At 37.1% G+C, this 17408-nt stretch overlaps 2 protein-coding genes across 9 annotated transcripts in view; one reads left to right on the top strand and one right to left on the bottom strand.

Annotated features, from left to right (window-relative positions):
- The window catches only part of LOC111024677 (RING/U-box superfamily protein), a 57977-nt gene extending 48528 nt beyond the window's left edge, over positions 1–9449 (top strand). The window contains exons 12-15 of one of the 8 annotated variants that reach the window (XM_088119101.1): positions 79–166; positions 1080–1140; positions 7705–7768; positions 8994–9449. In XM_088119101.1, coding sequence (XP_087975227.1) covers positions 79–166; positions 1080–1140; positions 7705–7768; positions 8994–9119 — 339 coding nt within the window. In that variant the 3' untranslated portion in view covers positions 9120–9449. The other 7 variants (XM_088119104.1, XM_088119107.1, XM_088119109.1 and 4 more) reach the window with 7 other exon arrangements.
- Positions 9450–15610: 6161 nt separating this feature from the next.
- LOC111024672 (uncharacterized) lies at positions 15611–16156 on the bottom strand. The gene has a single exon (XM_088123142.1). The coding sequence runs from the start codon at positions 16154–16156 to the stop codon at positions 15611–15613; it is 546 nt and encodes a 181-aa protein (XP_087979268.1).
- Between the last annotated feature and the right edge of the window lie 1252 nt (positions 16157–17408).

Raw genomic sequence — 17408 nt, 5'->3', positions numbered from 1 at the left:
TTTGCATCTACTTTTTTATTAAGCAGCTTTACCGGTTTTGCTAACAAAGAGTTGATATGGCTCACGTTTTGATCTTAGATCACAGAGAGGTGTATTACTCAGATGGGAAGAACATTGCAGGATGTCATCTCTGAATGGGTTGTAAAGTTTAACAGTAGAGAAATTGGTAAGTTCTTTTCCAACTTTGTAGACATATTTTCTTCTGTATTACTATTTTTTTTATTAGTAAATAAGAATGCTATTATTGAAATATATAAACTGGTCTGAAAAAAGGGTCACAGTGGTTGACCGAGAAACACTTTTATGACTATAGAAGTAAACATCAAAATGATTTGTCATTAAGCACTTTTTACTAAAGTGTTTATAACGAAATTAATATTTTATGTAACCCAAATACCTCTGAAATATATTATGCCTTAAATTAATACAACACTCCTTGGGGAGCTTACGGCTTAATGCTGCTAACTAGTAGGCGGAAGCTTAAAACCCGAGTAAACAGAGGTTTTAACTAACTTAAAAACTAACAGCATGGTTACATAACTAACGAATAAACACGTTAGATAACTACATCAGTTTTGTTAAACATTAATTCTAGAACCAGTCTTAAACACATTGGAGGTCTAAGGCCCCTCCAACCTTTTTTCCTGCACATTCACACATCCTTGGGCTATGATAATTTTCAGCTGACTCTTAAGTTTTAAGCAGGAGTAGAAGTGGATGCCGTTCTTGCTTTTTCCTTAACCTCTTCCCTTAAATTTAATAACATGGGTTCTAGGCTCAGTTTCTGCAGTTCTCTACTAATTTTATTGGACTATTACCGATTCTGCAGAATTTAGAGTCATAAAATATTATAGAACATTAATATCTTAGGATAGATATCAATTATCATGACTTGCAATCTAGATTTCAAGACATTTAAATTTATTGCTTCTTCTTGTCATGATTGTCATTTCATCAGATTTTGTTATTCATTAGAAAATAGTGAAAAAGTTGTCAGAGAATGTCCCTCTTCTTCTCTTTCCTTCTTTTTTTGAGTAAAAATGAGTGTATTAATATACTAATTTTAAATTGCAAATCAGATCGAACACGAATGCCTCTAAATCATGCGGAGATGATAACTGCTGAGACACATATCTGCAAGTGAGTCTATATTTGATTCTCAGTTTTTTCACTTGAATTCATCAAAGGATAAATTGATATCTTTATCTATATTGAAAGTAGTACAGTGACTTTGTTTATCTCTTCTGCTTGTTTTCTCTTCTGCTTGACGATACAGTCTATATTGCATGCCCTTTGATGTCAAGCAATAGAAAATCACATCCCATAAAACTTCACCTGTTTCATTCTATGGCTCAATAATCCTACCTTTGTTTCTGTTTGATTGTTTTAGGTATAAAAATTCAAATGTAGTATTTATCTCATGTCTTTTCATCTGTGATTGAGTTATATATGTTCGGACGTATGTGTGTATACATATTCACATTCTTGGATTTTCCTTGAACCCTTTTGTACGTAAACATAACATAGAATGTGAATATGTATGCAGATATGTGTCTTTTAAGTCTATATTTAACACATAAACATTTGAGCCATAGAATGTACGTAAACAAATATAGACTTACTTGCAGATATGTCTCTATCACATCCTAAACCTGAGATGATAACTGTTGAGACACATTAAAAACTAAGGATAGAGACACCAGAGAGACATACACGAGAAAAGAGAGAAGAAATAAATTCTCAAATTGATTTGATCAAAGATGAGGAATAGAGGCACTATTTATAGGTTACAAGAGGAAACAAAATCTAGGAATAATCTCATAACTTCCCTAACAAAAAAGGAGATTTATTTGCTAAATTTAAACACAATCTAAACAACTTTAAAACAACTTCTAACTAAGTCCACATAATCTTAACTTCTAACTAATTCAACACTCCCCCTCACTGGACTATACAGATTGAACAGTTTCAGCTTGATCAACAACCTTTCAAACACGGGTCTCAAGAGTCCTTTTGTTAGGATATCTGCAGCTTGATCTGATGATGGAACATACATCAGATTTATAATTTTCTCTTCAATCTTCTCCTTGATAAAATGCCTGTCAAGCTCAACATGTTTAGTACGATCATGATGCACTGGATTGTGTGCAATAGCAATTGCAGCCTTGTTGTCACAATAGACTTCAATTGAACTATCAAACCTGATCTTGAGTTTTTGGAGAAGGAGTTTCAGCCACATTATCTCACAAATACCATGAGATAATGCCCTGAATTCAGCCTCAGCACTACTTCTTGCAACAACTGATTGTTTCTTACTTCTCCATGTAACAAGATTACCCCGTACGAAGGTACAATATCCTGTCGTAGATCTTCTATCTTGAATAGAACCTGCCCAATCAGCATCTGTAAACACCTTAATCTTTCTATCATCATCCTTTCAGAAAAATAATCCAAGTCCTGGAGTTCCTTTAAGATATCTAAGAATATGATACACGGCTTCCATCTGTTCTTCAGTAGGAGCATCATGTATTGACTTACAACACTCACTGCAAATGCAATATCCGGCCTAGTGTGGGATAAATAGATTAATCTTCCAACGAGACGCTGATATCTCCCTTTATCAACGGGTGCCCCATCTAGGCTCTCTCCCAACTTATGATTGAGACTTATTGGAGTATCAGATGGTTTACATCCAAGCATTCCGGTTTCCTTCAAGAGGTCTAGTACATATTTTCTTTGACATACAGATATACCAGTTCTGCTCCTTGCAACTTCCATCCCTAGAAAATACCGAAGTGTTCCCAGGTCCTTTATTTCGAACTCCTTTCCAAGTGCCTGTTTTAGTCTCTCTATTTCTTCATGATGGTCACCTGTGACGATAATATCATCGACATAAACAATGAGGATGGTGATCTTACCTTGAGAGTGCCTATAGAACATTGTATGGTCTGTTTGAGCTTGGGTATATCCTTGTTTACAAACAGCCTTTGAAAATCGCCCAAACCATGCACGTGGGGATTGTTTTAAACCATAGAGAGATTTCTTCAGCTTACACACCTTTCCATCATACTTATCAATGTAAAATCCAGGAGGAAGGTCCATGTACACCTCTTCTTCCAAATCTCCATTGAGGAATGCATTCTTGACATCCAGTTGTTGTAGTTTCCAATCCAGATTTGCAGCAAAGGACAAGAGGACAAGGATTGTGTTTAATTTTGCAACGGGTGCAAATGTCTCCTGATAGTCTACCCCAAAAGTCTGATGACTGATGTGCGCAAGGATGAGAGTTCCGACGGATCGAATACGATCTCAATTTCTCTCCCTAAAAGCACATGCACGACACCAAATGGAATCATTCACCAAAGTTCTTGTGTCATTACCCCTCAACAAAATGGTATAGCTGAAAGGAAAAATAGGCATCTTTTAGAAACTGCTCGTGCTCTCATGTTCACCAATTCTGTTCCTAACCGTTTTTGGGGTGATGCTGTCCTTACTGCTTGTTATCTCATTAATCGGATGCCCTCTAGTGTTCTGAAATTTAACACTCCACTAGAAATCTTACTCACTATCTATCCGCAAATCCGATCTGTCCTCACAATTCCCCTCAAAATATTTGGATGTACTGCATTCACTCATGTTTATGATCATGAACGTCACAAATTGGAGCCAAAAGCCAGAAAGTGTGTCTTCCTTGGTTATTCTCCTACTCAAAAAGGCTATAAATGCTATTGTCCATTCACCAATAAATTTTACACTACCATGGGTGTCACATTTTTTGAGTCTCAATCTTTTTTCTCCCTAAATTCCCCTCAGGGGGAGACTGAGCCTATTACAAGTAGTCTTGATGGAAATTTTTGGGAGATTGACGATCTAAATACCAGAATTGAGTTCCCTCAGTCAAAAATGCCCGAGATTGATGGTCTAAATACCGAGTCACCTCAGCCAAAAATACCTATCCCGATCGTCCCAATTACTCAGATGGAAGAGTCAATTCCTATTATTTCCTGTAATAATGAAGATGATCAAGTGAACCCAAATCAAAGTGACAAGCAACCTGAGACTCTTGTTTATTCTCAGCGACAAACGGTTCAAAGAGGAGTGGAGCCACCACAGCCTTAACAACAAAGTCATGAATCCATCTCGTCCTTAGGTACTGAACAATCTACCCTTGTGCCTCAAGACAATACTAATGATCTTGATCTTCCTATTGCACTTATGAAGGGTGTGAGATCGTGTACTCAACATCCAATTGCTCGATGTATGTTATAGTCATTTATCTTCAGCAGTTCAGACCTTGGCTCTCAATCTGGAAGCCAATGAGGTACCAAAATCCATTCAAGAGGCTATGAGCAATCCACAGTGGAAAAATGCGGTAGATGATGAAATGAAGGCTTTGAAGCTTAATGATACGTGGACAGTAGTTGATCGTCTTCAAGATAAACCAACGGTAGGATGCCGATGGATCTTTACTGTCAAATATAAGGCTGATGGGTCCATTGAAAGGTATAAAGCAAGATTGGTGGCCAAAGGATACTCTCAGACTTTTGGGGTAGACTTTGCACCCGTTGCAAAATTAAACACAATCCGTGTCCTCTTGTCCCTTGCTGCAAATCAGTCATCATGGCTGTTTTAACCATTCTGGTGTCAATCTAAACCTAGCTCTGATACCATAAAAACTAAGGATAGAGACACCAGAGAGACATACACGAGAAAAGAGAGAAGAAATAAATTCTCAAATTAATTTGATAAAAGATGAGGAATAGAGGCACTATTTATAGGTTACAAGAGGAAACAAAATCTAGGAATAACCTCCTAACTTCCCTCACAAAAAAGGAGATTTATTTGCTAAATTTAAACACAAAATCTAAACAACTTTAGAACAACTTCTAACTAAGTCCACATAATCTTAACTTCTAACTAATTCAACTCACATATCTGCAGGTAATCTATATTTGATTCTCAGTTTTTTCACTTGAATTCATCAAAGGAAGCCTCCCTGACCTTGTGACACCATACATGTTACGTCTCAAAGCATATGTACTTATGAGAGGTATCGAAGTCTTCTATCAAAACAAAACCTTGAACGATGTCCTACCCATATGAACTTGATGCTCCCTAGGGATTCTACACCCTCTCTCATACGAGACTCTCAAATGGCTTGTCTTCCTCTTGGATGGCTTTGGAAGCAACCACTCAGTACTTTGGTGCCTCAACTGCATAAGTGCCCACTCCTTACAAAACCTTAGTCCTTTTTCAAAAGAAGAAAGACTGGCAATCTCCATTCAACAAACTCACCATTCACAGTACCCATTGCCCATCATTGTTGATCTATTCCATCAACTCCATGGGGTGAAATACCTTTCAAAACTAAAGTGAATATCGGCATTTCTACCTTATTGAAGCGATTTCGATCGTTCCCCTGATTTCCCGGATTGTTCTCGGGCATCTCTCCCATCTGAGCTTTTCCCTTCTGTACGGATAATTCACCAGACAATCGAGGAGGACGGCAACAGTGACCGATTTCCCTGGTAACTTCAGTAATGAACGCCTCCAAAGTCTTCTGCAATTTCTCCGTCATTTTCGCTATTCATTGGATTTCTGGTTGAGCTCCGAAATTGTGTCCTTCAATCCAACGACATCCTTTTTGGTAGCATCTCACCTCTTCTCTAGCTCTTTCTGCGTTATTTTCCGACGCTTTCCCAGGTTGAAACTGCTCTGATACCAAGTTGTGAGGTATCACCTCACAAGATTTCTTTACTCAAAATGAACGATAAGGCCCGAAGGCAATACAAAAGACAACCCACCAATTCAAGAGGGTGGGGAACCTCTCCAGACTTAGCTATTAAGCCACAAAACACAGAAAACAAGAATGATCCCTCCCTAACGACATTCCCTCCCTTAAAGCTTACTCGCTCCCTACTCGTAGCTAGTACCTTCTCTCTCTTGGCCGTTATGGCTAACAACCCTCCAATTACTTCTTTACCCTTTCTACTATAAGTCTTCACAATTGGAGGTCTAACAGTTTCCAAATTGCAACAATCTTTTACTATTACAAAAATACTTCCCAAACGAGGGTCTTTTATTTCAATCTCAGTATGGAGAAAACCACATAAATTCTTCTTCACTCCTATACGGATCGATTCATAATTTAGCATATTCAAAGTTTGAGAGGAACAATCAACCAAACCACCAAAATGACTTCCAAGAGCTTCAAAGCAACTACGATTCCAGTAACTTAAAGGTCAGTTCAAAATATCAATCCAACCACTATAGTCCATCACAAACTCAGGTTTGCTATGCTTTAGATTTGACCACTTCTCAAATATCACATGAAAGATACTAATTCTCTTCCATTTTCCTTTAACTCCCAGATATTTTAGGACCCTCCTGTCCTCCATTTTTAATAGGGCTTTATCGGCCATAAAAAGGATTAACAAAACAATCAACTTTAAAGTGGTTTTTCAAAGCTATAGCTATCTCCTTCCAATTATCATGCGCTTTAACCATCAAATAATTCCAGTCCATTCTGACCACACCCCTTTCTTTTCTAACCCAAAAGCCCTAATCAACATCTTTTCGGAGAATAGATGCACCTACCAACTCAAGCGACTTTTGAGAACTCTCCAAGGCTTGAAAATCAGACTTGCACGGAATATCAGCCTTATTTAGTGAAAGAGAGATAGAAACCTTTATCATTTCCCGGAAGACTAGCCATCCTCTTTTCTTTTGTCTAACAGGACCACAATTCTTCCTCTCATGCCTGATTTAGGGATCAAAATGCAAATCAAAACAACAACCTTGCTTGTTAAAAACTTTTCACAAGTCTACAAAAACCGAATTCTCCTTTTGCTTGTCTAAAAAAATTAGCTTCCAATGGATGTTGCATCAAATCCACAATAGGCTCTTCAAACCAAATGAGCTGCCTCTTGTGGAATGAAATATTAAACTGCCGATTATCAAAAAACTCTTCCAACTTGAAAAAATTGTTCGGCAAAGAATGGATGAAAAAAAGACTTGTTTGCAACTCGACAACTCCTTGAATCCATGGTGAAGAACTTACTGTAAACTAAAACTCAAAGATTTCACCACCAAAGCAAACCAATGAAGAAAACAAATTTCCTAAGATGAAATGACCAAACAAGCTTGCTTCATCTGCTGTCGAAGAGGGGGAAGAGAGAAGAGAGAGGAGAGCATACTTACCTTAACTCCATTCATTATGGAAAACCCTTTCTCCAACCATGTTTTTGAAAACCGTTTTTCGAAATGCAAGTGGATATTGCAAAATAGACTACTTGTGCTGTTGGTTGCAACATTTCGAATTGGTTGATTTGATTATAAGCAGGGTAAGTGTCACAAAATCGCATTGCAAACTTTGTTGAATCATGATTGTGACACCATGCAGCAACTATGAGTTAGCCATCCGGCTTACTCGACCTTGGCTTTCTTTTCTAAGTAGTGCACCATAAGACTAGGAACGTATTGTGCATTGGGGATTTTGTGAGTCTTGCAATATTAGCTGTATGAATTAGGAAGGTTATAAAATTCTAATCCGCAAATATATATATTATACTTAATTTCAAATGTGTATTGTGTACCACTTTAAAGCTATGTTTGGCATCCTTTTTTTTTGCCTCTTTTTCTTTTTCTTGGTGCAGTATAGTACGCGTTCTAATCACTTTCAATTTTTTTGTTTTTCTAATGAAGTGAGTGTTATGACAAATTGGTGGGATTTCTCCTCTACTGGTTTCGCATTTCAACACCAAAATATGTGAGTACGATGTTGGTAGCAATTCCAATGTCACTTTATTTTTCTTAATTTTTTGCATGGAATGTTGTGATTCTATATTTAATTCGTAATACCCTGTAAAATGAAAAAATAAAGAATCTTGCTATAGTCAGAGAGATTTCCTCAATCAAAACGATATTGATTATGAAATAAAAGAAAAGATTGACAAATAACTAAACAAGTTAGAATAAACAACTAACTCAATTAAAGATAATATATTTTTAATACAAATCTACACTCCCTTTAAGTTGAACTACATACAGGATTCAGTAGTGCTTGGAGTTGGATTTTTCAAAGCTTGTCCTTGGTAATTGATGAGAATGTGAACGAGTTTACCTTCTCAGTGATGTGAAATTGTGATCTATCTCTACATGTATCATTCTATCTTCATACACAGGATTCCGTTCTATGTTTGATGCTATTCTTAAAGATGAATAAGCCACGACTCGACCCAAAAGCTTAAGTTAATGGGTTTGGTAAATTTAATTCATTTATGGATGTCTCAACAACTATAATAAAAACATTTTTTAATGTTCCTTCAAAAGCTTTTGAGTTCATGTTCCTTCTCAAATTGCTTGAGCACGTGCGTCGATATTCAACTTTTGCACTGCTTTGCACTACAGTTGCGTTTTTTTGCTCCAACAATAGGAGCAATAGCCAGTTGAGATCTCTTATCAGTTAACTCTCCACCCTAACTAGCATCAATATAGGGCTCTGCCAACTGCTCGACAACTTCATGGACGACTATCCATGACCAAGTCTTTGACAACTACTAGCATTGGTGCAATGTCTGGTCTAGTATGTGAAAGATAGACTAACTTCACCCAAGTCTTTGATACATGCTCCTGTCAACTATAATAACCTCTCCACATGGATATGGGTCAACTCGACACTTGGAGACACTAAGCAAATAGAAGAAATTGACACATGGGGTTAGGGTTATTTAGACATCACTTGATAATGTTCATAATAGTTAGATCTTTGTAAGATTGTCTCTCTCAAATCATCTCTTTTTTGATGATATCATCTACCTATATAATCAAGATTGCAATTTTACTATTCGAGCTTAACTTCGAAAGCATTGAAAAGTTTTTGAGTTATTTATTGTGCTTTTAAGCATTTTGAGAACAAAATGTGTTTTAGAATAAGATTCAAGCTTCCACTCAAGGAGGCTTAAATCATTGTTTTGTTGTGTGGACTGTGGCAGCTTCTTCCAGGGGATGCAACCGGAAGGGAAAATTGTTGGTATGGATATGCATGTAGGACTCAGCACCATAACGAAGACCATGCTCGGAAGAGAAATCATGTTTGTCGTCCTACCAGATCCCGTTAATAATAACTGTTTCCACTTTTAACTTATTTCTCTCCTTTTAATTATATTTTTCTAAAGTCTTCAGTCATGTGATCTTTGAATTACAAGCATTTTGGTATTTTTAAATGGTTTAAAGTATACATTTTATATGTATATATTCTCGAGAAGCCACTGAACTGTTATCGACAATCTCTATGACTCACCTAGGAGACTGGAGTTATGTTCTAGGCATTTATGTTTATGTTGGCTAAAAAATGGTTACATACATCTCTTTGTGGGAAATTGGCTGCCCATGTAACATTGTGTTGCCCTTCACATAGATTCCTTGTTATTTCATTTTTTCTTCACTTACTAGGGTTTGCCTTTGCATTCTTGTTTTGTCTAAAATAGAAGCTCAACATTTTTACGTTTGATTCCCAACCTCATTTAAAGGCTAATTAAAGAAAGTTGAGACATGGAAGGGAGGTCAAAAGCATGAATGATCATTTAGGATCGTAACGTTTCTATTTCTTGTAAATAAATGAAAATAGATAAAAATAGAGATGTGTTAGGAAACTGTTTTTTATTTCTTATTTTTTCTTATTTGTGCTGAAAGAAAAGAAACCTAATATTTTGGTACCCATTTATTGTTACTTATTTTCTAAAATTTTTATGTTATATTTATTTTTTAGTATTTATTTACTCATGTTACAAGAACGATAAAATAATGATTTTATTTATGTTTTTGAATAAATTAAAAACAGAAACGAGAAACTTGTTTTTAAAATTCCTATACAATTTTGAAACTATTTCAAAATAAGAAATAAGAAACCTGAATAGTTACAAAATGTTTATATTTTAGAAAAATTGGAAATGGAAAATAAAAAGTTGACCGAGCCCTTTAACAACTTCTATGCAATATTCAAGCTTTTTGTAATTTGATGTAAAATGAATGTTAATATTATTATAAATTCATATAGAGAAGGCTAAATATAGGAAATGATTAAAATAAATAAGGTGTTTTAATATTTATTTACACAAATGGTTAAAGTGGAGTTTTTTTAGAATCTCGACTAATATTTTAGATAAATATACTTTTTTAACAAATTAGGTATATTTGTTTAATTTTAAGGATTTTAAACAACTAAATCCTAATTTAAAAATTAAATTAACAAAAATAGACTTAGGTAATGAATTGTAACTAATCAAATAATGAAGAACGAAATTTAAACCACTAAAATCTAATTTAGAAATTGATGCTCTATGTTTTGAAATTAAATTTTGAAACTAGATAAACAAAAAAAATTATTATAATTTTATTAATGTACATTTTGAAATTTAATAGTTTTTCCAACATTTAAATTTAAAATTCATAGGTGGGAGGGTAAATAAGATTATTGGGTTCTTAATTTGTCTTTTGAAGGATTTCTTCCTACTCTTCCCATTCTTCACATCTCCCATGAAAAGGTATTTGTATCTGTATTTAGCGTCAACTTCTTGGGTTGTATATGTCCCAAAATAATATTTGGTAAAGATACACATATGTCGAAATTATAAAGTATCAAGGAGCGTCTATATGATAGTTGGATTGTTCTCAATCAACTTTGTAATGAAGGATGAAATTAGTGCATATGACTATTCTGCAATTGGATGGAAACGAATGAATGTGAATTGGAATCATTACTTTGAACTCCTTACCTTAATGGTGAGTTGTGGTCGACACTGGTGTCGCACTTTTACAAATGGGTCAATGACAGTATCTATAATGGTCTGCAATAGTATCGCACTTCTATTTTTGGGGTCAATGGCATTATTTACCGTGGTTTGCATTGGTCGCACTCCCATTTTTTGGTTCACTGTCAAATCTACAGTGGTAGTATCACACTCCCATTTATGGGGTCAATATTCGTATCTACCCAACTCATTGAGATTTCTTGAGATTCTTTGAGATTCTTATCACACTCCTATTTGAGATTCTTTGAAATTTCTTGAGAGAAGATTTCAAAACAAGTGAGAAAATCATGGTGAAAAATCGTGAATGGGGTGTTTTCAAATTCTAGGGCTTTTTGTTTTATGTTTTAAAACATATTAAAAACATAATTGGGTTTAAAATTGGGTTTCCTTTTGATTTAAAAACAACCCAAAGCCCATTTAAACATAACCCACATTAAGCCCACGAAAGCCCTAATCCATAACTCAAAAATCGCAAATTCTCTTAAATTGCGCCTGACGCAATTTTGACGAAGGTCGGATCTTGATCCTGCAAAATTCAAATGCAAAAACAAAAATTAGATTTGGAATCTACACAAAAAAACCTTAAAGAAAATGTAAAAATTTTGCAAAAAGAAGACAAAAAAATATTTTGCACAAAAATGCCCTCAACACGACCAATGGACTGTTTTCACTGTTTTTTTTTATGATTAGGCATGCTTAACAAATAGACAGTAGTTTTAGCAGCAGCACACAAGGCATGAAGTATGATAATGTGCCTGGGGTACATAGAATTTTAATGCTTATATGACCTTAACTTGTAAGACTAAACATGATATATGTTATCCACAAAACATCTCAGCATGCTGTCTAGCTTATGCAAATATTTCTACCTAGAAAATATCATGACTAAGCACACATGAACAAAACAACATTATATCAGCAACAAAACAAGGGTTAGAAAACTCCCTTAATTAATCCGATGAGTAAAACAAAAACAAAAAAGGGCCACCAAGTGGCACTTTTTCTAGGCATTTCATATTTAAGTCTTGTTTTGTTCCTTCTTATGGAATAATGCTTGCTGCTCTTTGCCTTATGCCTTGCTTATTTTCTTGGGAACTTCAATCCTCCTATTGATTTTACTTTCAAGAACGTTGGAGGCTTTCAACTTTCACTCATTTCCTCAAGCTCATTTGATCTCTCTTCTGCTACTATCATGTCACAGTTTCGCTCCTTCAGAGCACAATATGCTTTAAGGTCTAGCTCGAGGGGTAGGTGACTTGTATGCATTGATTTTTGAAAATTGGAATTTGGGATGAAACTTTAACGTAGAATCCTTCATCTGAACCTATCACATCTTCTCCTAGTTCTTCATTTACTTGATCCTCGATAGGTTTGGTCAACTCTTCCTTCTGTATGTATTGGGTTATCTCTAAAGAGCATCGAGGGAAAGGGTAAAGCGGTCCAATATTTAGAGGTGACGGGTTTAGGTCCATTGTAAGCTCATGCTCCATTACCTCCATCGGTTTCTCGGGTTCAACTTCCTTATTCTTTCATACCTCATTTATCACTTCAGGGATTGGTGGATCATCATTGTCTATTGGGAGCTCAAGTTCGTCATCTTCAAGCTAGCTCCTTTCATTGAATGTCTCACTTTGCTCTTCCATATTGGTAGGCAATGCTTCTGGTGGACTATTCTTCAACTCATCGGCCACTTAGCTTGCTCAATTTGGCTCTGCAGCCTATGTAACACTTCATCAGTTCTTGCCACAAAATTTATCATAGTTTGTTCAAGGCTAGAAATTTCCAATAATAGCGTTTGTTCTGGCATCCATGGTTGATTGTATTCCTGTTGAGGTTGTGACGGGAATTCTTGTAGGAATGCATGCTCATACGGATGGAATATACTTTCAGGTTGAAGCTCTCCCCACGGGAAATTCGAATGATCCCTCCAATCTTGGTTGTATGGATTTGAATAATGGTTGAATTCTTTTTGGTTCCCTTGTTGACCTGGATAATAAAAAGATGAAGGATTAGATGGACAATATTCCAATGAATGACGAATATCACCGCAATATAAACAACATAATTGATTCACAGGAGCTATGGGTATGTTACTTCCCATTGGAAGATTATACATAAATTGAGACTCCATTTCCAACACTCCTGTTTGTTGTTGGCTCGATACAAGTAACCTCGTATTTATTTTTTCATTTCCTTCTCTTTTTCAGTTTTTCTTTTGTTTTCTTGACCTCTATTCTTGCCTTAACTCTTTAGGGACTCCTGCAAGAAAGCCTTTATGCTAAAAAAATTGGCCCGTTAAGGTTAGATATAACAATTAATCTCAAGGAACAGAGGCATGCAACAATCACACTATGAAACAATTCATTTGAAAAAAATAATATGATTTTGAAAATTAAGTCCCCGGCAACGGCGCCAAAAATTTAGCGTTTGGTCTGTGTTTTCCATCTTGACCCTCGAAAGGATACAAAGCTCTGTGATTAGATTGGGGAAATATAAGTTGCCCTACTTCCTCTTTTCAACCTCTGAAATCTCTCTCTCAATGAGCTGCCCTACATCGATGCTAAGCCCTTCCATAATGCAGAGTAGGAGGAGCATCTTTTCCTTTGTGATGGAGGTATCATGCGTTGTGGGCAATAGCTTACTTTTCACCAGATGATACCAGACATTGGAGCTTAAGGTAGGCCGGAAGAAAAGTGCGCGCTCCTCTAGCTGATAGCTGCCATCTTGAGCCCTTTACGCCGATGCATTTGATAGCCCTGTTTAGTTGCTCCTCATATAGAGCAACCATCATCTCATTAAAGGTATCATGAGAGTAGTTGGGGAGATTGTATACCTCGTTGATTGCTTCTGCGTTCCAGCAAACTTTCTTATCCCTTACCATCACCTTGGAAAGGTCACTAGGGTTGAGGTTGGCGTAGAATTCTTGGACAATTTGGACGATCGTAGGCGTGGGCTGTGCGCAAAAGGTTTGCCACTCATGCTTATTGACGGTGGCGGAGACAAACGGGGGCATGGATGAGTCAGACGGGAATCCCCTTTCTCCTAGCAGGTTCGCTCCTTGAGGTTTTCAAACCTTTCTGACGCTGCAGCATCAACAAATCGTAAAAACTCTGATGGCCCTGCAGCAACCTTTTCTTTTCCCTTTTTCTTAGCCTGCATGTCAGTCTTTTGTTTTGGCTTCTTCCTTTTTTCAGGCTCAATGACTGGGGAGTGCTTCCTCTTTCTTTGTGATTTTCTTGGGGGCACAGAAGCTGCTTCTTCCTCTTCTTCCCTTTCTTCCTCGATTTGCTCTTCATCAACCAGAGCTCTCCTTCATCGTCTTTTTCCTTGTTTGCACCGCCTTCCCCTAAATTATCCTTATCACAGCCCACTTGCTCATTGCAACTGTCTGCTTGGGAGAGCTCTTCATAGAATCGGCCACTCTGCGTCTGGTCTCAAACGCAAGCTCGGGGTCTCCTTCTGCCTCTGTAACTGCAGGCGGTACTTCTTTGTGCTCAGTATTCTGGTCAGCTTCAATGGCTTCTCTTTCCTGTTCTAGCTTATCGACATCGTCTGTTCGAGCTGGCGAATTCTTACTTTTTGCGGCTTTACTTCATCTTTTGGCGGCTGGCTTCTTTTTAGGCAAGGAAGGGATTTCTTTTTCTGGGGCGGTGTTTTCGGGTAACGGGTCGGGTTAGGGGGGACTTTCTAGAACTGGCTCTGGTGACTTTTTCCGGTGAAGGGGACGGTGTTAGTTCTTAGGGGGGTGGTTTTCTTACCTTTCTTCACTTTCGCTTTAACCCGAGGCATATTGGGATGGCGATGCTGACGGATTGTCGATGCTGTAGGGGACCTGGGGTTGAGATAAGGGTAAAGGACAAAGTGAGAAGAAGGAACAGGGAGGGAGGGGAAGGAGTGCTATCGCACAATTAGGGTTTCAATCTTGCTGGTGATAATGCTTTTCTCACAAATTCGATTTGCTTAAATAAATGCAGTATCAAATCTCCTCATTAATGCTCAGATAATGTCAAACTACTACTTTAATTATCTTTCCTTCTTTTTCTTTAAAATTTTAAATTCAAAACTCCCACCCTTTTTTACTTACCTAAAAAAAGGGTGCCTCATTACTCTTTAAACATGGAGGAAATAATTTCCTAAAAATATTTCAATTTTAAAACTCTGACCCACGATTTCTTTTCTGACAAATATGCCTTCTGCAAGCAATGATTGCTTTCTCTTTCCTCCAACTGCTCTTCCTCTTCTAATTTCCAACTTTATTTTTCGCAACCTCTGATTTATGCTCCAGCATCGACGAAGTGGATCACATTTTTCTCAACTTTATCCGTTCTACTCTTGTATTTTTAGCAACTAAACAGGAGATACTTTCCCTTGCCTGAAACAAAAATTGCCTCAAGTCAAAACCTTTCTACTGCTACTATGGAATTTTAAACCTACTAAACAAGAATTAAACTAAAAGGGAGGGGAGAAACAAATAGTCAAGGATTCTTCTCCTTTTATTATGTCTTAACAACCCTTTAGGTTGACCTCAGCTGGTGGGAATCCATATTCCTCACCACTTCTCCTCCCCAATAGTGCTTCAATCTTTGCCCATTCACTGTGAATTCCCTTTCTGTGTCTTCTTCTTTGATAGTTACAGCTCCATAAGGGTATACATTCACCACTATAAACGGACCTGACCACCTTGATTTTAACTTTCCAGGCAACAACTTCAACCTTGAGTTGAATAACAACACATTCTGTCCTTCTTCAAATGTTCTTTGCTTTATCCTTTTGTCATGTCGAACTTTGGTCTTCTCTTTCTAAGCCTTTGTGTTTTCGTATGTCTCTCTTCTAAATTCATCCAATTCTAGCAGTTGAAATTTCCTTACTTCCCCCGCTGCTGATAGATCCATATTCAACCTTTTTACAGCCCAAAATGCCTTATGTTCCAATTCAAGTGGAAGATGACATGCTTTCCCAAAAACTAGTTTATATGGGGACGTTCCTATTAGAGTCTTGTAGGCTGTCCTGTATGCCCACAATGCATCGTCTAATTTGTAGGACCCATCTTTTCTGCTGATATGTGCCACCTTCTCCAAAATTCCCTTAATTTCTCTGTTTGATACCTCTACGTGATCGTTTGTTTGAGGGTGATATGTGGTGGACACTTTATGCTTGATATTGTATTTCGCCAGCAATGAGCTCATGGCTTTGTTAACAAAATGAGATCCTTCGTAACTTATAACTGCCCTAGAGGTTCCAAATTTGATAAATATGTTCTTGTGCAGGAACTTCAGAACTGTTTTCGCATCACATGTCACAGAAGCTATTGCTTCCATCCATTTAGAAACATAATCTACTACCATGAGGATATAGAGATTATCATTTGATGGAGGGAAAGATCCCATGAAATCTATCCCCTAAACATGAAAGAGTTCAACCTAAAGGATAAAATTTAGAGGCATTTCTGACTTATTTGAGATGTTCTCTACCCTTTGGCACTTGTCACAGTATTCGCATATAACTGTGAATCGTGGAAGACAGTTGGCCAATAATAGCCACTTTGAAAAATCTTAGCTGCAATTCGCTGTCCTCCAAATGTCCACCATAAGGAGCAGAGTGACAATGCTCCAGCACTATTGATGCTTCAGCACTATCAACGCATTTGCACATAATTTGGTCTTCGCATAGCTTGTACAGATAAGGGTCATCCCAGTAGTAAAACTTACTGTCATGAATGTACCGTTTTAGCTGCTGCTTCTTCATGTCAGGTGGTAAAATTTCACTAGCCACATAGTTGGCCATATCAGCAAACCATGGCTCCAGATCTTTCCTCTTTTCTGTCACCACTAATAACTGCTCATCCTAGAATGCATCTCGTATAGTCGTCTGTCCTTTCACTGCTCCCTTAAGCTCCACTCTTGATAAATGGTCTACCACTTGGTTCTCTGATCCTTTCTTATCTCTGATCTCTAAATGGAATTCTTGTAGAAGTAACAACCATCTAATCAGCCTTGGCTTGGCGTCCTTTTTGGCGAGCAAATACTTGATGGCTGCATGGTCTGTGTATACAACTACCTTCGTTCAAATAAGGTAATCTCTGAATTTTTCAAAAGCAAAGACCACTACTAGCAGCTTTTTCTCAGTGGTAGTGTAATTGAGTTAAGCTTCCACCAATGTTCTACTGGCATAATAAATTGGGTGAATTAGCTTCCCTCTCCTTTGTCCCAACATAACTCTTACCACGTAATCACTAGTGTCACACATGACCTCGAAAGGTTCCTTCTAGTTTCGGCCAGTTATTATGGGGGCCTGGACAAGAGTTGCTTTTAACGTAGTGAAAGCCTGCAAACAATCAAAAGAAAAGTCAAAATTTCGTTCATTTTCTAATAGAGAGCATAAAGGTTTAGATATTTTTTAGAAATCCTTGATGAATCTCCTATAAAACCCTGCATGCCCAAGGAAACTTCTAACTCCTCTGACTAAGTTGGGTGGTGGCAGCTTCTCTATGACTTCAATCTTTGCTCTATCCACTTATATTCCCTTCTTGGATACTTTGTGGCCCAACACTATCTCTTCCTTCACCATAAAGTGGCATTTTTCCCAGTTTAGCACCAA

The sequence above is a fragment of the Momordica charantia genome (genome assembly GCF_013281855.1).
Source record: "Momordica charantia cultivar OHB3-1 chromosome 1 unlocalized genomic scaffold, Mcharantia_2.0 BLBB01000001.1, whole genome shotgun sequence".
NCBI lineage: Eukaryota > Viridiplantae > Streptophyta > Magnoliopsida > Cucurbitales > Cucurbitaceae > Momordica > Momordica charantia.
This window is presented reverse-complemented; position numbering and strand designations above follow the sequence as displayed.